This window comes from Phoca vitulina, unplaced genomic scaffold, assembly GCF_004348235.1.
Source record: "Phoca vitulina isolate PV1807 unplaced genomic scaffold, GSC_HSeal_1.0 scaffold46, whole genome shotgun sequence".
In the NCBI taxonomy this organism is placed as follows: Eukaryota; Metazoa; Chordata; class Mammalia; order Carnivora; family Phocidae; genus Phoca; species Phoca vitulina.
The window spans coordinates 4,049,693-4,072,733 of NW_022589749.1; the positions used below are offsets into that span (position 1 = coordinate 4,049,693).

Sequence of the window (23,041 nt, forward strand, 5' to 3'; positions counted from 1 at the left end):
GATTGACATCTTCACAATATTTGTTCTTCCAATCCATGAGCATGGAACGTTTTTCCATTTCTTTGTGTCTTCCTCAATTTCTTTCATGAGTATTTTATAGTTTTCTGAGTACAGATCCTTTGCCTCTTTGGTTAGATTTATTCCTAGGTATCTTATGGTTTTGGGTGCAATTGTAAATGGGATCGACTCCTTAATTTCTCTTTCTTCTGACTTGTTGTTGGTGTATAGGAATGCCACTGACTTCTGTGCATTGATTTTATATCCTGCCACTTGACTGAATTCCTGTATGAGTTCTAGCAGTTTTGGGGTGGAGTCTTTGGGATTTTCCACATAAAGTATCATATCATCTGCAAAGAGTGAGAGTTTGACTTCTTCTTTGCCAATTTGGATGCCTTTGATTTCTTTTTGTTGTCTGATTGCTGTGGCTAGGACTTCCAATACTATGTTGAATAGCAGTGGTGATAGTGGACATCCCTGCCGCGTTCCTGACCTTAGGGGGAAAGCTCTCAGTTTTTCCCCATTGAGAATGATATTCGCTGTAGGTTTTTCATAGATGGCTTTTATGATATTGAGGTATGTACCCTCTATCCCTACACTCTGAAGAGTTTTGATCAAGAAAGGATGCTGTACTTTGTCAAATGCTTTTTCTGCATCTATTGAGAGGATCATGTGATTCTTGTTTTTTCTTTTGTTAATGTATTGTATCACGTTGATTGATTTGCGGATGTTGAACCAACCTTGCAGCCCAGGGATAAATCCCACTTGGTCGTGGTGAATAATCCTTTTAATGTACTGTTGGATCCTATTGGCTAGTATTTTGGTGAGAATTTTTGCATCCATGTTCATCAGGGATATTGGTCTGTAATTCTCCTTTTTGATGGGGTCTTTGTCTGGTTTTGGGATCAAGGTAATGCTGGCCTCATAAAATGAGTTTGGAAGTTTTCCTTCCATTTCTATTTTTTGGAACAGTTTCAGAAGGATAGGTATTAATTCTTCTTGAAATGTTTGGTAGAATTCCCCTGGGAAGCCATCTGGCCCTGGGCTTTTGTGTTTTGGGAGATTTTTGATGACTGCTTCTATTTCCTTAGTGGTTATAGGTCTGTTCAGGTGTTCTATTTCTTCCTGGTTCAGTTTTGGTAGTTGATACATCTCTAGGAATGCATCCATTACTTCCAGGTTATCTAATTTGTTGGCATAGAGTTGCTCATAATATGTTCTTATAATTGTTTGTATTTCTTTGGCGTTGGTTGTGATTTCTCCTCTTTCATTCATGATTTTGTTGATTTGGGTCATTTCTCTTTTCTTTTTGATAAGTCTGGCCAGGGGCTTATCAATCTTGTTAATTCTTTCAAAGAACCAGCTCCTAGTTTCGTTGATCTGTTCTACTGTTCTTTTGGTTTCTATTTCATTGATTTCTGCTCTGATCTTTATTATTTCTCTTCTCCTGCTGGGTTTAGGCTTTATTTGCTGTTCTTTCTCCAGCTCCTTTAGGTGTAGGGTTAGGTTGTGTACTTGAGACCTTTCTTGTTTCTTGAGAAAGGCTTGTATTGCTATATACTTTCCTCTTAGGACTGCCTTTGCTGTATCCCAAAGATTTTGAATAGTTGTGTTTTCATTTTCATTGGTTTCCATGAATTTTTTTAATTCTTCTTTAATTTCCTGGTTGACCCATTCATTCTTCAGTAGGATGCTCTTTAGCCTCCATGTATTTGAGTTCTTTCTGACTTTCCTCTTGTGATTGAGTTCTAGTTTCAAAGCATTGTGGTCTGAAAATAGGCAGGGGATGATCCCAATCTTCTGGTACCGGTTGAGACCTGATTTATGACCTAGGATGTGATCTATTCTGGAGAATGTTCCATGGGCACTAGAGAAGAATGTGTATTCCATTGCTTTGGGATGGAATGTTCTGAATATGTCTGTGAAGTCCATTTGGTCCAGTGTGTCATTTAAAGTCTTTATTTCCTTGTTGATCTTTTGCTTAGACGATCTGTCCATTTCAGTGAGGGGGGTGTTAAAGTCCCCCACTATTATTGTATTGTTGTCGATGTGTTTCTTTGCTTTTGTTATTAATTGCCTTATATAATTGGCTGCTCCCATGTTAGGGGCATAGATATTTACAATTGTTAGATCTTCTTGTTGGATAGACCCTTTAAGTATGATATAGTGTCCTTCCTCATCTCTTATTACAGTCTTTGGTTTAAAATCTAATTTGTCTGATATAAGAATTGCCACCCCAGCTTTCTTTTGGTGTCCATTAGCATGGTAAATGGTTTTCCACCCCCTCACTTTCAATCTGGGGGTGTCTTTGGGTCTAAAATGAGTCTCTTGCAGACAGCATATCGATGGGTCTTGTTTTTTAATCCAATCTGATAGCCTGTGTCTTTTGATTGGGGCATTTAGCCCATTTACATTCAGGGTAACTATTGAAAGATAGGAGTTCAGTGCCATTGTATTGCCTGTAAAGTGACTGTTACTGTATATTGTTTGTGTTCCTTTCTGGTCTATGTTGCTTTTAGGCTCTCTCTTTGCTTAGAGGACCCCTTTCAATATTTGTTGTAGGGCTGGTTTCGTGTTTGCAAATTCCTTTAGTTTTTGTTTGTCCTGGAAGCTTTTTATCTCTCCTTCAATTTTCAATGACAGCCTAGCTGGATATAGTATTCTTGGCTGCATATTTTTCTCATTTAGTGCTCTGAATATGTCCTGCCAGTCCTTTCTGGCCTGCCAGGTCTCTGTGGATAAGTCTGTTGCCAATCTAATGTTTCTACCATTGTAGGTTACATATCTCTTCTCCCGAGCTGCTTTCAGGATTTTCTCTTTGTCTCTGAGACTCGTAAGTTTTACTATTAGATGTCGGGGTGTTGACCTATTTTTATTGATTTTGAGAGGGGTTCTCTGTGCTTCCTGGATTTTGATGCCTGTTTCCTTCCCCAAATTAGGGAAGTTCTCTGCTATAATTTGCTCCATTATACCTTCTGCACCTCTCTCTCTTTCTTCTTCTTCTGGGATCCCAATTATTCTAATGTTGTTTCGTCTTATGGTATCGTTTATCTCTCGAATTCTGCCCTCGTGATCCAGTAGTTGTTTATCTCTCTTTTTCTCAGCTTCTTTATTTTCCATCATTTGGTCTTCTATCTCGCTGATTCTTTCTTCTGCCTCATTTATCCTAGCAGTTAGCGCCCCCATATTTGATTGCACCTCATTAATAGCCTTTTTGATTTCTACTTGGTTCGATTTTAGTTCTTTTACTTCTCCAGAAAGGGTTTCTCTAATAACTTCCATGCTTTTTTCAAGCCCAGCTAGTATCTTTAAAGTGATGATTCTGAACTCTAGATCTGACATCGTACTAATGTCCGTATTGAGTAGGTCCCTGGCAGTCGGTACTACCTCTTGTTCTTTTTGTTGAGGTGATTTTTTCCGTCTTGTCATTTTGTGCAGAGGAGAATAGATTAATGAGAGAACAAAATGCTAGCAGGGTAACAACGTCCCCAGAAAATATACTCTAAACAAATCAGAAAAGACCTGAAGCAGTGGGAAAAGAAAGGGAAAGAGAGAAAAAAGAAAAGGAAAGAAAAAAAGAAAAAAGATAAAGATAAAGATAAAAACAAACAAAAGCAGAACAAAACAAAACAAAACAAAAACAGAATGTGATCAAATATGATCAGGCTGGATTATAGATCAGTGCCACACACTAGATTTTGGGTGTATTTTGGTCTGTTAAAAGAAAGTCCCTCCCAAAATTTTAAAGAAAGAAAAACTTATATATGTACAAAAATAAGGGTTGATATGATGAAGGGATGGAATATGACTGTAAAGATGGAAATTATAAAAAATTTTAAAAAAGGATTTGATAAGTTGTTTGAAAAAAGAAAGAAGAGGATTAAAAAAAAAAGAAAGAAAGAAAGAAAAAAGGGAGAGAATGTGATCAGGCAGGGGAGTAGAAAAAAACCATACACTAGAGATTTAGAGTATATTTTGATCTGTTAGAAGAAACTATCTCAAGATTTTAAGGAGAGAACAACTTATATATATATGCCAAAAATACGGGTAACTACTATGAAGGGATAGAATATGACTTTAAAAATGAAAAATAAAAATGTTTTTTTTTAAAAAAGGGATTGATAAGATGTTGGTTGAAAAAGGGAAAAAGAAAAATTCAAAAAAAAAGAAAAAAGGAAAAAAGAAAAAAAGACAGTTAAAAAAAATAATTAACTTTGAAAGACTAAAGAATCATGGTAAAAAAGCCATGAATTCTATGTGCAGTGTTCCCCTAGCGCTGGAGTTCTGCCGTTCTCATTGATCGGTAAACTTGGTCTTGGCTGGCTGTTCTTGCTGATCTTCTGGGGGAGGGGCCTGTTGCCGTGGTTCCCAAATGTCTTTGCCGGAGGCAAAATTGCCCCGCCCTTGCCGGTCCGGGCTAAGTAATCTGCTCGGGTTTGCTCTCCGGAGCTTTTGTTCCCTGCAAGCTCTCCGTACAGCTTTGGAGGCGGAGAGTGAAAATGGCGGCCTCCCAGTCTCCGCCCCGGAGGAGCCGAGAACTCAGGGTCCCGCTCCTCAGCGAGCCCTCAGAGAAAAGCCGTCAGTCACTCCCGTCTCCCCGGTCTCCGGCCACACTCCGCGCTCACCCGGCCTGTGACCGCACCTTTCTATCTGGCACCCGACCCCGGGTGGAGTCTCCAAACCCAGCAGATCCCCGCGGTGCGCTCCCGCACCTCTCCTCCCGGGGGAAGAAGGTGAGTCTCCCCGGATCTGCCGCTTGTTGGGTCCCTGCTGGAGGAGCAGTGGCCCGACTGTGCCGCGGATCACAGTCTATGACAACCCCGAGCTGAGAGCCCGCGCCTGGGCTCCGTCTCTCCAGCCGGCTTCCCTGCTCCGATACCTGGGAGCTCTGCCGCACTCAGGTACCCCCGGTCTTTCTGTGACCCCGAGGGTCCTGAGACCACACTGTCCCGCGAGGGTTCCACCCCCCACTTCGCCACCAGAGTGACGTCCCTCAGCGGAGCAGACTTCTAAAAGTTCCGATTTTGTGCTCCGTGGCTCTATCACTTGCCAGAAGCGGCCGACGGAGGCCCCTCCCCCGCCGTCTATCCTCCCGAATATCGCCTCGGATTCACTTCTCCGCACGTCCTACCTTCCAAAAAGTGGTCGCTTTTCTGTTCAGAGAGTTGTTGCTCTTCTTTTCTTTGATCTCCTGTTGAGTTTGTAGGTGTTCAGAATGGTTTGATCCCTATCCAGCTGAATTCCTGAGAGGAGACGAAATCCAGGTCTCCTACTCCCCCGCCATCTTGCCCCTTGCCGGCACAGGACCAATTTTGACTGATGCCGTCTAGTGTCCTCCCCTCCTAATCCTGTCGCCTGCGTGACTGCCACTGTGTATAAGGGAGACCTGTCTGTTAAGACTTCCTGTTACAAGTGATAAAATCCAACCCAAACTGGCTTAGGTTTGAAAGAGGAAGTTATTGCATTCAGCAAAGTTTAGGAGATCTGTCTAAAGGACTAGCCTGGCTCAGATGATGATATTGGGGTGCTATTCTGCAGCAGCTCCTAGTTCCTGATGTCACAGCATGTAGGTCAAGTTCATTGTCATTTTAACACAAAGAGAATTGGTACAGTTTATTTTCCAAATATTTACTTGATGATTAAGATCTATAATATAATAGGAGTTTGAAGATTTTATGAGGTAGACTTAGAATTTAAAATGTTATAATATACTTAAACATTAATTTTATGTTAAAATTGACCCATAGCTGTTCTTTGGCTTGGGAAAAGGAGTAGGGACTGAAAGATAAAGGTGATGGATGTATTTCAAGTGGAACCTAACTCAGTATTAAAATCTTTACTCTTGTTTTAAAGAAAACTTACTGATCTCATTGCTGCTACATTTGAAGACCTGTTTTTCTTCTTCCGACTCCAGTGGTTCTCTGGGAGTTTCTGGCTTGGCTTATATCCCTAGTTCTATGAATTGTTACATTCCTTAACGGTAAAATACTGTCCTAGCAAGATGGTGCCTTGAAGATCTACTTGGGGGGTTTAGTTTTTTCTTTCCTCCCCCCCCCCTTTTTTCCCTTTTTCTCTTTTTTTCTTGGCAGCAGCAGGCACCATTTTGTCTAATGAAATCTTATACAGAATCCTACTGTAGGGAATAAATGGAAGTGCAGCTTCTCTAATGAGAGGGAAAGTTGGTATCTGAGGTCCCGTCTGTTGGCCTCTTCCTTCCCTTGTCTTACAGATAAGCACCGGAGGCCAAGGGAGGGTAAATTATTCAGAATTATGTAATTGTTTAACTAGGAAAAAAGGTAAAGATCATCTCATGCAAAGGTTCTTACTTTTTTCTGCCTCCATATGGTGGAAGCGTCCCTCCCCCCATAAACAAAGGAAAGAAAGTAAGCCTGGTGAGAATCACACATCTAGTTCAGCCATTTAGATGAAGGATCTGAAGCCCCCAGGGAGGAAGTGACCTGACCCGACTGTAGCAGCACTGAGCTGTGGATCCACTCTGGATGTTGCCGCTTTACACGGCTCTGCCTCAGACTCTAGCCCAGGGCAGAGTGTGGTGTGGTCCTTCTTTATTAATTTCTGATTCAGAAGTAGAGGTCGTATCTTAGTCTAGTCAGTGGTTACTCTTTGCCTCTTTAAGTGCTGAAGTTGCTAGAAAGAACAGTATGATTGGAAATTGGGACATCAGGTGCCATTCCAGAGCACTGACTTAAAGGCCTGTCTCCAAATTTGTAAATAAATTTGCTGTACAGGACACCCCCTAGTGGCCAAGTTTCACAACTACAACTTACATTGCCTTACATCTGCTCCTGCATTCAGAATCCCTGCCTTAATGAGCCCCTGCTAATGATGATGGCTAACCTCAGGTATATTAAGATGTTTTTTAAAAAAGGATTGAGAGTCCCTGTTTTAAGCATTTCTTAAAAGATACTTTTTTTACTAGTTGGATTTTTAATAAATTGTCTTTTGGTTCTAGGTAGGATTATTAAACCTAACTATGAAGTTTCATTTTAATGTCAGTATGGACAGCATTTAATGTCAATATGGAATCATTTCCCTGAAGAGCAGTGAGTGTGGTAGATTTTTCAAACTAGCTGAGTAATCCTACTACATCTAAACCACCGTTCTACCTCCAAACAATTTCTATTTTCTATAGTATAAATGCCTGATGGATTTTCCATGTAAAATTTGCTATAGGACATTTTTATATAATTCTGAAATATTTCATACATATTTGTAAGCAGAGATAGAACTTTTAATAAAGTTATTCAATCTAATTTCTTTCAGCTTCTACTTATTTTCATCTCCTTATACTCTTAGGCGGTCATTTGTTAGAAGAAAAATGTATGTTACATAGACTTTGTTCACTTAATTAATGTGAAGCCAAATCATAAAGCATCAAGGGGATAGTGGTAAAGTTCCAGAAAAGGGTAATTTTCTGCTGATGGCCTTCTTCTTAGAGACTTCCATTACTAATATTCTGTTGTGTAGCTGATACAACCATTCAATTAGCGTTATTTCTGATGGCAGGTAGGGTGCCTGCCTACGAACTGGGATTTTTTAGAAGTCCTACCTGTTAAAATAAATATTGTTGTCTCTCCTCTTCTCTTCTCTTCTCTTCTCTTCTCTTCTCTTCTCTTCTCTTAGCAGTTGCAGACTTGCAAAGGATGTTCCCCACTCCTCCTTCCTTGGAACAGCACCCTGCATTTTCTCCTGTAATGAATTATAAAGATGGAATCAGTTCAGAGACAGTGACAGCATTAGGCATGATGGAGAGCCCTATGGTCAGTATGGTTTCAACACAGCTCACTGAATTCAAAATGGAAGTAGAAGATGGATTAGGAAGTCCCAAGCCAGAGGAAGTAAAGGTAACTGCCAGTATATTAATTTTATCAAGGCAGGGTGTTTTTTAAGCAGATTCACATACATCTTCAAAGTAGTATTATCTGTATGCCATGTATACATAAGTTTCTAAGAATCCTCTGAATTGGATCACGAGGTACATTGCTTGGTATATTAACTATAGTGTCTTGATTAATTTAAAATTTTGGTATTAGCATTTTCTGCTGATTAGATGAGAGAGATACTGAATTCCAGTCATTTTTGTTATTGTTGTGGTGTGTCCTAAGTTGTTCACTGGCATTATCACTGGCCTCCCCTTTGTTGTCACAGGACTTTTCATATGTGCACAAAGTTCCAACCTTTCAACCTTTTGTGGGATCCTCCATGTTTGCTCCACTGAAGATGTTGCCGAGCCAATGCTTGCTACCTCTGAAGATCCCTGACGCCTGTCTGTTTCGGCCTTCGTGGGCAATCCCTCCGAAAATTGAACAACTGCCCATGCCGCCTGCAGCCATTTTCAATAGAGATGGCTACAAGTACGTGCAGGGACCGCGTCACGTTACCTGCCCCATTGAATGTGGTGTTGATCTTAACCAAATATCTACTTAAAATGATGACATCAGCATAGCATTTGAAACTTTCCTTTCTTGGCCACTCATGCTTTTGTGCACATTATTTTGTGTTGAAATTGTGCATATTTTCTAACTAAATTTTATGTACACGGATAAACTAAGGTTATTTGCATAGCCAACCGTGGTGTTCATGCTCATTCAGCATCAGATCCGTGTCTACCACAGAATCAAACACTAGATTGGAGTTGGTAATATTATTTGGATAGTGGTGGTATTTGGTTTATATATTGGTGATTCCAAATGTGCTTACTTCAGGCACTTTAAAATCAAGTGTTAGCATGGACATTTTCTCTGTTGCTGACCCCGAAAGCAGCAATGGGTGGTATGATACGGAAGAAAGAAAAGGAGGTGTTTATCGTAGCTTGGGCACATATCACTCTATCAAAAAACAGTATAGTCTGTCACAATGTAGATTCAGTTTCCCCTATGATTAATAATTTCTTAATAAAATAAATGCTTTAAAATATAAGGCCATAAACTCAAATTTCTGTCAGGACCAGGTAAACAATGTGGGGATGACATGGGTTGGGTAAAGCAAAAGATTTGGCACCACTGATGGTCAGTGTCATCCTGAGGGACAGTAGGAAAGAGCAGTTTGATGGAACTGTTAAGAGTATGCCTTACTCATTTATTCATTCATTCATTCACCCATCCATCCATCTATTCATTTTTTAAAAGATTTTATTTATTTATTCATGAGAGAGAGAGAGGCAGAGGGAGAAGCAGACTCCCTGCTGAGCAGGGAGCCCGATACGGGACCACATCCCAGGACCCTGGGATCACGACCTGAGCTGAAGGCAGACGCTTAACTGACTGAGCCACCCAGGTGCCCGAGAGTATGCCTTATTTAAAGGGACTGTTTGCTATGCAATTACAGTGCATTGTTCAGGCAGGAATGTGGGAGACTGGAGTTCTGCACTTTTATGTAAATGTCCTTTTTAAAAATGTTGGTAGCTAATTCAGAGTTACATTTTAGGAGCCAATAAAACAATAAGACAAATTCCAGATCCAGTCTGTGGGCTATATTTGTGACATCACATAAAACCCATCTTGACAAAACCAACTTTAATAAACAGGCTTTCTGCGTAGGTATGTAGAGTCAGTGTTGGAATGTGAAAAACTGTGATAGAGTGTAGGATAAAAGAACCCAGACTTGGGGAGGTAGAGCTGTGCTGTCATAGGACTCCATTCCTGCCTTTTTTTGTTTACTCCTGTGTATGACCTTAAATGACCAGCTTACCTGAGTCTTTCCCTTCTTTAAAATGGTATGATCCTGCCTGACTTCCTGCACAAGATTTTTGAAAGGTTCCAATGGTTGTGGAAATATTGTGGCAATAACAACTCACCAGCAGGAGGAAAGAATGTGCTCAGAAGTACCCTGGTGGTGATCCCTGGGCTTGTTTTCGCCTGCCGTGCTCCAGTTGTACTTGAGCTTATTTAAGTAGGGACTGATCTAGTCCAGCGGAGCTGATAAGCCCAGAAGGGTTGCCACACCATTCTCATCCAATGCAGCAGCTCCAGGAACCCATTTGACAGTTGAATTTCTTATACACGGAGACTCCTCAAAAAAGTGACACGCAGCCTTTGCTGTATGATAGTTTAAATAATAAATAAATAATTTAGACCATTGTTTAGATGTATTAAATCTATCCCTTGCCATCCCAAAGATCCTTGGTATTCTCAACTGGCGCTGTTAAGAACTTTCTTTGATGAAGGAAGTGTTTTGTATCTGCACCTTCCAATATGGTATCCCTGCCCTGATGTTGTAGTTGTGCATCTCTTAAAATGTGGCTAGTTGAGACCAAGGCTGAATTTTTAGTTTTATTCATTCATTCATTCATTCATTCATTTATTTATTTTTAAAGATTTTATTTATTTGACAGAGAGAGGCACAGCGAGAGAGGGAACACAAGCAGGGGGAGTGGGAGAGGGAGAAGCAGGCTTCACGCGGGGCAGGGAGCCCGATGCGGGGCTCGATCCCAGGACCCTGGGATCATGACCTGAGCCAAAGGCAGACGCTTAACTGACTGAGCCACCCAGGTGCCCCTAGGCTGAATTTTCAGTTTTATTTAAGTTGATATAAATTTAGCACATAGGTCTAGTGATAACCCTATTGGATAGCACAATTCTAGACTATGTGAGTTCCTTTTGCTGGGGTCTCCATCACCCTGGCCACCCCTTTGTCACACTCAGCACACCAGCGCTCACTTGTTCAACATCTGTCATACTTGCTCTGAGCTAACTTTTCTTCCCCTTTTTTACTTTTGAATACCCAGCACCTAGCATAGTGTTGGTACTCAGTTCATTTTATTGAATGGGAAAAATCAGGTTACTATACAAGCTAAACCATTCTTACTACCTAGGGAGCAATTTAATTATTTAGGTTTTCATTTAGTAGTCATAGTTCCTTTTCTGATCTGAACTGTATAATAATTTCAGGGTTTTGTCAAACAGGAAAATTTGAACGGAGTCCAATTAGAATAAAGATCATTATTACACACTTATTATTTTGGTCTCTGAGACAGCAGTGATTGCTAATCAAGGTTTCTGGATCATTTTTTATCTGTACTCAAAGATACCACTGTGCTTCAGATTTAGTTTCTTTCTAGTGCTTGATTTGGGTTTTTAAGCTGGTAGTTTAGGTATAGCTAGTTAAAAATCACAAGAAAATTATTTGAAGAGCCATTACTTTATGACATTCTTCTTCCAAATCACAAGTGAATGAATATGTAGTTTATTGGAAGAACATTAGTTTAAGCACAGTATTAATAGATTTCAAAAGAATATTAAGCATTAGATGAAATCTGTATTCTTTTGATACCTTCAAATTGGAAAGAATGGTCTCATTTGCTGTTTCACATGTACATTTAAGAACGTATATAAAAATTTTTTTTACAATAATAAAACAGCAAAACATTGTAGACACTGTTTTGTTTTCTGTGTGGCTATTCCGAAAAGAAGTCATTGCTTATGAAAAAATAGATAACACAATGTGATCAGTCTGTGGGAACTAAAAATAATTGTGCTATAGGTAATGCAAAGCATATTGAAAATTTAAAATGAACTAAAATTGCCTACCACCCCACAGAAATCTGTTAGAAGTTCAGAAGCTATGATACAATATGTGTACTATGCAATTCATCTAATTAATACTGAGGTCTCCCAGCTACATATGTGATGTTGGTATTAATTGTAGTGTACTGGCCAATGGGGTTCCTACAGTTGAATTCCTTCATGGTCACTCTACTATAAAAATGCAAGCCTAGATAGGACTGTGCTTTGAAAATTAGAAAAATGGCAAATGTTCCTATGTGTTTGATTATAACTGCCTTAGATTCATATATGGATTATGGCCTCAGAGGACAAGTACAGTGGCCGACTTTCAATTTTAAAAAGTGACAAAAATGTAATTGCAGATTAGATGGAAATTTTATCCTATGGTCTTCTAGCTAATTTAGCGCCTGAACTCATGTGTTAAAGTTCCACTTACCAGTTATAGTTTTTCAAAACTACATTGACCAAACCCAGCACCATGTTTTCTTATAAGAACAGTAAAGTTCCCTTGAAAGAGTAAGATGAAGATTGCTTAGATGCGGAATATAGAAGGAAAATGGTGTATTACTCTTGGTGTATGGTGTATTATTCTTCATACCTTGCTTCTTGCTTTCCCATCCACTTTTATTGACTCCTTTGAGTCCTTTTTTTCTTTTTTAAGAAAAAATGGACTATACCTAGTGGTAGCCTGCATAAATGATCAGAACTGCACAGGCCAGGTGGGGTAATTGTGTGTGTATTCCAGCTTCTCTGACATGCACCCATTCCCGTTTGGTACTGTCTATTGCAGTAATGTGCCTAGTGTCGGGAGCCTAGCAGACCCAGACTACCTGAATACACCACAGATGAACACTCCGGTGACGCTGAACAGCGCTGCCCCAGCCAGCAACAGTGGAGCAGGAGTTTTGCCATCTCCAGCAACCCCTCGCTTCTCTGTCCCCACACCACGAACCCCCAGGACCCCAAGAACTCCCAGAGGTGGGGGCACTGCCAGTGGGCAAGGGTCGGTTAAATACGATAGCACCGATCAGGGGTCACCAGCCTCCACCCCCTCTACCACGCGGCCCCTTAACTCTGTGGAGCCTGCCACCATGCAGCCCATTCCTGAGGCCCACAGTCTCTACGTCACCCTGATTCTCTCAGATTCTGTGATGAATATCTTTAAGGACAGAAACTTCGACAGCTGTTGCATCTGTGCCTGCAACATGAACATCAAAGGGGCCGACGTCGGGCTCTACATCCCCGATTCTTCCAACGAGGACCAGTATCGCTGTACCTGTGGGTTTAGTGCGATCATGAATCGCAAACTTGGCTACAATTCGGGACTCTTCCTGGAAGATGAGTTGGATATTTTTGGGAAGAATTCTGATATTGGTCAGGCTGCGGAGAGGCGCTTAATGATGTGTCAGACTACCTTCCTCCCTCAGATGGAGGGAGCCAGAAAGTCCCAGGAGCCACCTGTAAGCCTCCTCCTCCTCCTCCAGAATCAACACACACAACCTTTTGCTTCACTGAGTTTCCTGGACTACATTTCCTCTAACAGTCGCCAGACTCTTCCCTGTGTAAGCTGGAGTTATGACCGGGTGCAAGCAGATAACAATGATTACTGGACGGAATGCTTTAATGCCTTGGAGCAGGGCCGTCAGTATGTGGATAATCCCACGGGTGGAAAAGTAGATGAAGCTCTGGTGAGAAGTGCCACTGTGCACTCTTGGCCTCACAGCAATGGTACGTTTCCCAGAATACATGTCTGCTTTGACAATTATCTTGGTATGATGGTAAATTATAAACTTTCTTTACTTTGTTATAGGACAGAATTTTAAATTTCATTTCTTAAAAAAAAAAAAAGAACTAAAGTTAAGAGCTCTGTGGATAATCTTAAATTTAAGGACTGGAGCAATGTTATATTGAAACACCTTTTGAGGAGACTATTTTGTGAAAACTTCTCATATTAATTCCTATAGGCAGTTCCTATGGGAAACTTATGACTGCTACCTGTCTGCATCAGTGAGAGTACACAGACGAATAGTTTGCACACCTTGCATGTTTAAATCCACCCATTCTAGATCAGTCATCCATGATACTTCCTCATGAAGCCTTCTACCCATTTCCAGAGCATTTTCTCCTTCCTTTGCTTTTCCAGTGTTTTGCATCTCTTATAACAATGATAACAGTTTACTTTGTGTTGTGGTTCCTGAGCCATGTCACTGGCTCTTCTATTATTAAAAGCTCCAGTTGACAAATAATCTGTGATGTTGAGCTCTTAAGCGAGCCATGCAACTTGCTGTTCCCTTCCCTTATTCATTCACTATCTATACTGTGATGCATCCTGGGGGATAAAATGACTGAAAGAGACAAGGCACCTCTCTGAGGGACTTTCTAATCTGTTCTGGAAGATGGACATCAGATTAATCAAATAATTATACAAATTAGCATATTATTAGGGTAAACCGTTATAAGCGATGAAAGCGTGGGGTGGGAGGGCCTTCCTAGGCTGGGGATCGAGGAAGACCTCCTTGAAGAAGTAGTAACATTAGAGATTTCAGTGCCAAGTACAGAGTAACTGGCTAAAGAGGGTAGAGAGCAAGGAATTGTGCCCCAGGCAGAAGGAGCAGCAAGAGGGAAGGCCCAGAGTTATATAGAGCTTGGAGCTTTGAAAGACCTGAAGGACTCTGTTTCAAATAAACAAATCTCTTTTTTCTTTTTTTTTTTTTTTTAAAAGGGGGGTGGTACCTGGGTGGTTCAGTAGGTTAAGCATCCAACTCCTGATTTCGGCTCAGGTTATGATCTCAGGGTCATGAGATCGAGCCCTAAGTTAGGCTCTGCGCTCAGTGGGGAATTTGCTTGAGATTCTCTCCCCTTCCCCCCGCTTCTGCGCTGCCCCCCTCCCCCCCAATAAATAAATACATCTTCAAAGAACTGAAGGAAGCTTGGAGCTGCTAGATTCCCAAGAGCCATTTGAGACCTGCTGGGGCTGGGAGCCCTAACGAGTCATTGATGGGTTTATGAAGAGGCATTGACATCTGATTTGTGTAGTTAAGAAACAAATAAGCTCCGACTGCAGTGTAAGCTGTGGATGTGGAAATGGCAGGAATGGCGGAGAGACGAGGGGGTTAGTGCATTGGCTCAAATAAGAAATAATAGCTTGGTTTCTTGTCTTAGCAAAGGAGATGGAAAAGAAGTGCAAACATTCAAGAGATGTTGAAGAAGTAGTCGGACTGCAGGACTTGGTAGTGGGTTGGATTTTAGGGGTCACAGAGAGCGAGATGTTAAGACACCTGGGTTTGTGACTTGTAAACCTGGACAGATAGTGATGTCGTTCAAAGATAGGTGTACTGGAGGAAGACCAGGTCTGGGGAGAAAGCTCCCTAAGTTGAATTTTGGAAATTTTAAAGATCTCTTCTGAGATATCCAGGTAGAGATGTCAAGTAGACACTTAGGACTTCACGGGCCTGCAGCTCAGGGGAAAGGGAGTAGTTGGCTTGTAGATACTCAAGTCAGGGGCACAGAGGGAGGAGGAAAGCTCACTGAGGAGGAGGAAACCTAGAATGACAAGAGGGCTTGGGACAGTTTTGCTGAATTCTGTGTAACCAAGTTTCAAGAAAGAGAAGACTGAGTGGTCAGGAAGCATTAAAGTGCTGATGAGCTTTTAAGAATAGGATTAAACATACCTTTTGATCATGGTGAGGAGCTGCTTCTGTAGAGAGGTGGGAACAGGTTGGGCTGGTGTGGTCGGTTACATGAATGAAACATGGACCTTGCTCTGAACAGCTCTCAGTCTTGTAGGGGAGAAGGTTATATAAGCTTCTTAAATACAGTTGGAAATCTGGAATGAGAAAGTATGTTTAGAGGACAGAAATCAGTAGAGTAGGGGATGATAGACATTTTCTGAGTAGCCAAGCCAGGAGACTTCTCGGAGGTGGAGACTTATAAGGAAGTATTCAAGGGTTACGCTCGTGTCTGCAACTGCTTAGGTTGGAGCACAGTGCCTTGTACTTAGCAGGCCTCTAATTAATGTCTGCCGGATGCATTTATGAATAAAAGAAAGTACAGTCTTTCCCCTAAAGAAATGTGGGTGATTATCTTGGGTGGTTCCTTTTACTAGATAGTAGCCTTCAGACAGAAAAGCAGTGTGTGGGTGGATCAGTACTGTCATCTTTGGATATGAAGAATAGCAGAGTCTATTGCAGGGGAGGTGTGGGTTCCAAAGTCAGAAGCTCAGTACCAGACAGATAATGTAAATGAATGATGCCAGAGCCGGATTTGCAAGCAGCAGTGCCCTCGCCGTGTTGGCAGTAACACGTTCTCCGCTGCGTGCACACGAGTAGCCACAAAAAATGAGGTCTGCTTTTTTCTCTGACCTGTGGTTCTCTTGGTCTGTGATTTTCCAACTTTTCATAGGAGCCATGGGTACAAGAAGTACTTTTTTCTTTACTATAAGAAAAAAAGAAGCCCAGGCTTGAAGATAAAGGCGCTCACCGTTGCTTCCTTCTCAGGCAGGCAGCAGAGCCAGGTGGGGAGAGCCGTCTGAAGGGGGCACTGCTCCTTCGCTCCAGCCATGCTGCTCCTGCAGGAATGGGCCTCCAGCTTCCCAGGTCTCCCAGTTTTTCCCGAGATGCTGGAAATTTAGATTAGCAACTTGTGTTTGATTTAGGGATACACCTAGAGATGTCTTCACCCTGTGTTTCAGATTTAGTTGGTAGATAAACCTTAGATTTCCATCTGTGCTCCTTTCCTAATCAGCTAGAAAAGGAAGAGTAAGGAAAGGTCTTTAGGTATGCAGCTGATCACCTCAAACTTCATTAGCTCTTTCTTCAGATCTTTTTGAGAATTTGATGAGCGTTTATGGACCTTTCTCCCTGGAAAAGAATACACATATGTTCATGTGTGCACAGTTTTGCATAGAGTCTGAGAGGTTTTTCAGGTTCTATGTTAAGAGCCCCTCTTAGTAGGAAGAATGTTACTTCTGAAACCATGAATCCTACCTTTTTCTGTGGACAGATGGCTTCCAGTCCTGTCATTGCTTTCGCCATGTTTTCTTACGCCTCTGCCTGCGTGGAAAGTTGTCTTTCTCTCTGTGTGCTTTGTATTTTGTGAAAACATTTTACATTAAGAGCATTTTAACAGTTTTTAAGAGCTTCTATTTAAGTCCTCCCCCCACACTGATCATACTTTCAAAACTTTGATTTTGTAAGTAAAAGTAATACAATAGTTAAGAAACTTTTACAGCTCTCTTTTCCTATGAACAACCTTGGAAACAGGTTTGTATGATTTTAAAGAGTCAGCCCTATCCATCCTTTTATTTCTAAGCAATTCTACAGTTAACCTCTTATATACAGAGTAACTTATTTCTCCTTTTATTGTTTCCAATAGTAAATTATAAATTACTTTATAATAAATAAAGTAATAAAATATCTTTTCTCTTGACTGGGAAGTCAAGCATTTTAGAATCTACTGAAAATAAAATCTACCACGAATAACGTCTTTGTCATGGACTATAACTGAGGTCCAGAATGATGGCAGGAAAGAGGAGAGTGTTGATCCCCCTTTATGATTTCTGTTCCTTTTCATTTCCTTTCTCTTCCAGTGCTAGACATCAGCATGCTCTCCTCCCAAGATGTGGTCCGCATGCTGTTGTCACTGCAGCCCTTTCTCCAAGATGCCATCCAAAAGAAGCGCACGGGCAGGACCTGGGAGAACATACAGCATGTCCAGGGACCACTGACCTGGCAGCAGTTCCACAAAATGGCAGGACGGGGAACCTATGGTAGAATCTCTTCCCTGTTTCAATTCCTTCTTAATTTTTTTGTTCCATAAAAGCTAGCTTTAGTTACTTTCAAGCCCTAGCTTCACTGACGAAGTAGAATCTTTTTCTTCATGACTATTAAATTTTATAATCTTTTTTCTTTCCTAAAGTCAGTTTGGAGTTCAGTTTTCTAAGCATCGTTGGCAGAACCCAGGTCAATGAGGAAAATAATCCTTAAATAGAGTATTCATTAGATTTTCCTCATCTTCCTGATCCTCATTGTATTTTCATCTGGATGAACTTCTGAACTAGTTCTGTCAACTTCTTCCTAGTCAGGATTATAATGCTTAATTTAAAGGAAATGATGTAGTGCTGCTTGGAAAACTAACTTTAACTTGTTCTAATCTGCCCTCTGATCTTATTGGACCTTTCTAAGCGCGTTCTGACTCACTGAAATGAGGTTCTTCACTGGGGGTCACATAATTAGAGGATTTGAAGAATACTTTTGAGTGATCCTGTCAACCTATGAGGAAATTTCTGATGCCAGAATTAAGACTAATGCAGCAAGAACTTCTAAGTTGTCCAGGTTGTGGGAAACAGACTTGCAAGCACCTTTCTAACTGCCTTATGGTTACAGGTTCAGAAGAATCTCCTGAGCCGTTGCCCATTCCCACTCTGCTGGTAGGCTACGACAAAGACTTCCTCACCATCTCACCATTCTCTTTGCCATTTTGGGAGAGGCTGTTGTTGGACCCATATGGGGGCCACCGTGATGTTGCCTATATTGTGGTGTGTCCAGAAAATGAGGCCTTGCTCGAAGGAGCCAAAACTTTTTTCAGGGACTTGAGCGCCGTATATGAGGTGAGAATGACATGAAAATCATTTTTGTGATTTGAGTCCTCAGATTGTTTCTAGCTATGACTAAATTTTAAAGAACAAGTATCTTCAAGGTAGATCTCAAAGAAAATTTGCAAATAGTTGGAGGATAAAGGAGAGAGTTAAATTGGCAAGTTTTCCTGGAAGTAAATTGCTTTCCCCTCTTGGCTTTACATTTTGTTAGATTTAGAAGACTTTGCTCTGCCAGCCTTACCACACATCTTACAATTCTGTCAGCTGTTTTTTCCTCATTTATGTGCTTGAGTTTAAAAGTTTTGCTTACCCGGGGGTGTTCTGGCTGTTCAGAAGATGACCTTTACCAAAAAGAAAGCACATCTCTTTGGAGGGGGGTCCTGAAAATAGTATAAAAATGTTTACCTTGAAGATTTTTGAATCAAAAGATAAATTTAATGAATCATGTCCCTGTTGTGTATTTAACACTACATTCATCTTAATACTAAAATTTTGATACAGATTAATAATGTAATAATCATAATAATTTAAAAGCCGGTAGATCATTTTAGCTATTTAGTACACAAATTACTGTTACTATTGAAAAATTAGAATCATGAGTATCTCTGAAGGGTAAGTGCCACATTTTTTCTGCCAAAATATATGTACACTAAATTCTTCGTATCTTATACTTCTAATATCTTTATTTTTGGCAAGATTAAATGAAATTAGTATTTATAAAGAACTGTTACAGGCATATTATAGACATTACAAAAGTGTTTGTTAAAGAAAATGCCAAGTAGAATTTCTAAAATATTTCATAACGGAACATTCGCTATCTGGAAATGGATGGGCACACATGAAATAGCAAACTTACGTGTTGCTACAAAGAAGTGAGGAGATGCTAATGTATGAGGTAATAGCATCAGTTAAGCCCCTAAAGGAACCCTTAGATACAGTAATTTCTGTACAGTGCCTGGCCCATGGATGTGTAATGCTATTAAATCATAAGGACCATAACACAGAAAACTTGTCTAAGCAATTTTTTTAAAGCCCAGCTCTTCTCTTGCATGAAACTTTGAAATGAGTTACAAAACATAAAAGCATTGCCGGATCTTTTTAGAGCCTAATGACTTCACTAGGATTGCTCATTTGGCGGTAGTACACACCTGGTTAAGAAGAGTGTGTGCTAGGGCGCCTGAGTGGCTCAGTTGGTTAAGCAACTGCCTTCGGCTCAGGTCATGATCCTGGAGTCCCGGGATCGAGTCCCGCATCGGGCTCCCTGCTCAGTAGGGAGTCTGCTTCTCCCTCTGACCCTCCTCCCTCTCATGCTCTCTCTCTCAAATAAATAAAATCTTTAAAAAAAAAAAAAAAAAAGAAGAGTGTGTGCTAGAGAACTTTGTAGGGGCTTGGTAAACCTTCAGTTATCACCTCTAATAAGGGATAATGTGGGCTCTCCTGTTGGTGAATAGATAGTTAAGTAGCTTATTTTTTGCAGGTGTATTATATTAATTCTTTGCCATAAGTACCCATTTAATGTCCTGGAGATTAAGAACAGAATCTCATTGTGCTTAAAACAACTGTTTACTTTTAAAAAGTGATCAGCATATCCACTGATTCAGTGGCCTCTGCTATTGGTGATCTCCAAATGTAACAGTGTAACAGATGGCCCATAAAATTTTAATGTTATCTTATGGGAAAACATTATGAGTAGGGATTACTTAAGAGGTTTTAGTGGACATATGTCTCAGTCAGCCTTAGTAAACAGGAATCTGGTTAATTCTTTATTTGACCATTAGCAGTCAGGTAGTGCTCAGCGATCTTCCCTTGTATGGGAGGAATTGGCTGGGGTGAAGAAACATTTATTTTTCTTTAGAGGGTCTAGGCCAGTTTTTGGAGAGACAGCAGTCTCAGCATACATTATAATTACCAGAAAGGACCAGCGTATAATGTTGGTTTGGTTGCTTGTGTTAATGCTAAAAGAAAAAGAAAAAACAAAATACTTCCATGTGGATGATAGTTTCCCCCACTGACGGCAGGAGTGGTTCCTATTGTAAATAATGATCTTGCTTGCGGTATCAGATGTGTAGGCTTGGGCAGCACAAGCCCATCTGCAAAGTGCTACGAGATGGAATCATGCGCGTGGGAAAGACCGTGGCCCAGAAGCTGACTGACGAGCTTGTGAGCGAGTGGTTCAACCAGCCGTGGAGCAGTGAGGAGAATGACAATCATTCCAGACTCAAACTTTATGCGCAAGTTTGCCGCCATCACCTAGGTAAATGGGAATTTATTTGGCTAAGTAGAGTCTGAGAAGTAAAATAGCAAATTGTCCCCCTTTGGGAAGCAGCATTATGCTACTTTCGTCTCAGGTAATGTTAGTGTTCCATTACTGTATTTATTTAGGTCTAATTTCTGTGTTCTAGGTCGTTAAATGCTAATTTTTATGTGCACACACATTCTTTAAAAGCAATTTAAAGTTGCCTAAAGAAGTCATATCTAATTTACTCCACATTTTGAAAACTTAGCAGCAGGACTTGGTATTAACTGCGTAAGTTTAACTGACATTCCCAAGAGAATCTTGGAAGCTTTTAAAGCTCAGTACACAGAGGAGCCTGGTATCCCGTGGTGGCGATAGAATAGACGGCCTCTCAGTCTTCAGTGTAGGCAGGCAGAGTCAGTCTGAGAGGAAAATGTTACAAGGGATTAACTTTCTTTCTTTTTTTTTTTTTTTTTCAAATAAGCCTCTTCACCAGAATTTATAAAAAGTAGCTTCGTGTTCATTTCCATGTTTGCAGAATATGGAAGCATATATTCAAGTGTGGAGATAGCATTTTGGGTGTCATAATCAGAGTACTGCAGCCTGAAAGCATAATTTTAAAAAAAGTGGCCATTCTGAATTTCTGATTCAGTCCGACACTGCAGACCATCACTGATGTCACCTCTCTGCACGTCCTCTTTCAGCACCTTATCTAGCCACTCTGCAGCTTGATAGCAGCTTGTTGATACCACCTAAGTACCAGTCCCCACCAGCAGCAGCACAGGGACAAGCTACACCTGGGAACGCTGGGCCTCTAGCTTCAAATTCAGGATCAGCAGCACCCTCAACTGGCAGTGCATTCAATCCCACCTCGAACAGCAGTTCTGGGAACCCTGCAGCAAGTAGCTCCGCGTCTGGTTCCTCTGTGCCACCCGTCTCATCATCTGCCCCTGCTCCCGTTATTAACCAGATGAGCACTACCTCTTCTTCAGGATTCAGTGCTAGTGTTGGAGGGCAGAACCCCAGCACTGGGGCCGGTTCTGCAGATCGAACGCAAGGGAACATAGGCTGTGGTGGAGACGCTGAGCCTGGGCAGAGCTCCTCTCAGCCCTCTCAGGATGGACAAGAAAGGTACGTTGTTCACCGATTGAGACGAGTGGCTTTATCTTGGACTCCTTACTTACTCTTCTGCACGCAGCTGTCCCCCTCAACCTCATGAATCTCTCTGTCTAGTGAAGTGCTCTATTTCTCTTCTTCCCAAAAGGAAGTAACAACTGTCAGTCTGTTGCTTCAGTGTTAAGAAATTTGAGACTTCTTATAAACTTATTAGCTTCGTAGTAAGTTTTACTGATAATTCTATTACTATGTGAACAGAATATATGGATAATAGCAATAGTAAGCCATTCCCACTAACATTAATAGTATTATAAAACATCTTTTTAGAATATGGCCCCAGGAAAAAGAGGGAGTGGGAAAAGAGATCTCCCATTTAAAGGAGTATATTGTCATTTCCCACCTGTCTTGGTACTAACTGGCTTGGTTTGCTTTCATTTTGGTAATACACATATTGATGTTATATTTAATCTGTAATCATTGTCCAGGGGGTCGGTGTGCTCTGGAACTGGTTTATTTTGTGTGACTTGTATTTATTTTGTGCATCTCATAAGTGGCTCTCTCTGCAGTGTCACAGAACGAGAGAGAATAGGAATTCCCACTGAGCCTGACTCTGCAGACAGCCAGGCCTATCCTCCAGCTGTTGTCATTTACATGGTGGACCCCTTCACTTACACTGCAGACGAAGACTCCACTTCTGGAAACTTTTGGCTGTTGAGTTTGATGCGCTGCTACACAGAGATGCTAGATAATTTACCTGAGCATATGAGAAATTCTTTCATTCTCCAGGTAACTATTTGCAACTTTATTTTTCGCTTTTGTTGTTGTTTTTTGTGACATACAAGTTCATGATTTTTTTTTTAATTGGAAGTACATGAAAGGTATAAAGGAAAAGATATTCATAATTCTACCTTTAGATTAAGTCACCATTGCATAACATTTTGGTGTGTTTCTAGCCTTTTTTGTGTACGTTTGTTTACAGAGTTGCAGTCATACTTTTAGTATAATTTTTATTCTTTAATACTTAACATTATTCATGCTTTTCCATGTTGTTTAAAATTCTTACAAGCAGCATTTATAAGGAGTGCATGTTCTCCATATTTAATTATTACTGTACAGATATTTAATTTGTTTCTAAATTTTGCTATTATAAATAAAGCTGTAATAAATAAACATCTTTATAATCTCTTTTTCACACTTCAGGTCATTCTTAGATACAGTACTGATAAATAATACCAGATTCCTTTCCAGAAAAGTTACGTTTATTTACATTCCCTTCATTGAGCAGTGAGCGTGCGTCTTTCACTACCGCCTTGCCAGCTTTATAGTGTAATAATTTTACAAGATTTTGATAACAGGTGAAGAATGATACCTTGGGTGTTTGGGTTTTGTTTTACTGTCACTTTCACTAAAGCCATCTTACAGAATTAAAACACTGAAATTAAAGTTACCAGAATAGGTTGTTGATTGTTTTTCATCATGAAGTTTGTGTCTCACGTCCTTAGACAATAATTCCAAAGTTACCACGCACACTATGTGTATATATGATAAAAAGGAGAACTACATTAAGAAGCA

At 40.6% G+C, this 23,041-nt stretch overlaps 1 protein-coding gene across 2 annotated transcripts in view; it reads left to right on the forward strand.

Annotated features, from left to right (window-relative positions):
* The window catches only part of MED13L (mediator complex subunit 13L), a 307,633-nt gene that overhangs the window by 264,839 nt on the left and 19,753 nt on the right, over window positions 1-23,041 (forward strand). Inside the window, exons 15-22 of one of the 2 annotated variants that reach the window (XM_032431544.1) lie at window positions 7,642-7,862; window positions 8,167-8,372; window positions 12,313-13,250; window positions 17,110-17,289; window positions 17,906-18,129; window positions 20,179-20,371; window positions 21,058-21,484; window positions 22,036-22,255. In XM_032431544.1, coding sequence (XP_032287435.1) covers window positions 7,642-7,862; window positions 8,167-8,372; window positions 12,313-13,250; window positions 17,110-17,289; window positions 17,906-18,129; window positions 20,179-20,371; window positions 21,058-21,484; window positions 22,036-22,255 — 2,609 coding nt within the window. The remainder of the gene's footprint in view (window positions 1-7,641; window positions 7,863-8,166; window positions 8,373-12,312; window positions 13,251-17,109; window positions 17,290-17,905; window positions 18,130-20,178; window positions 20,372-21,057; window positions 21,485-22,035; window positions 22,256-23,041) is intronic. The other variant, XM_032431545.1, reaches the window with a different exon arrangement.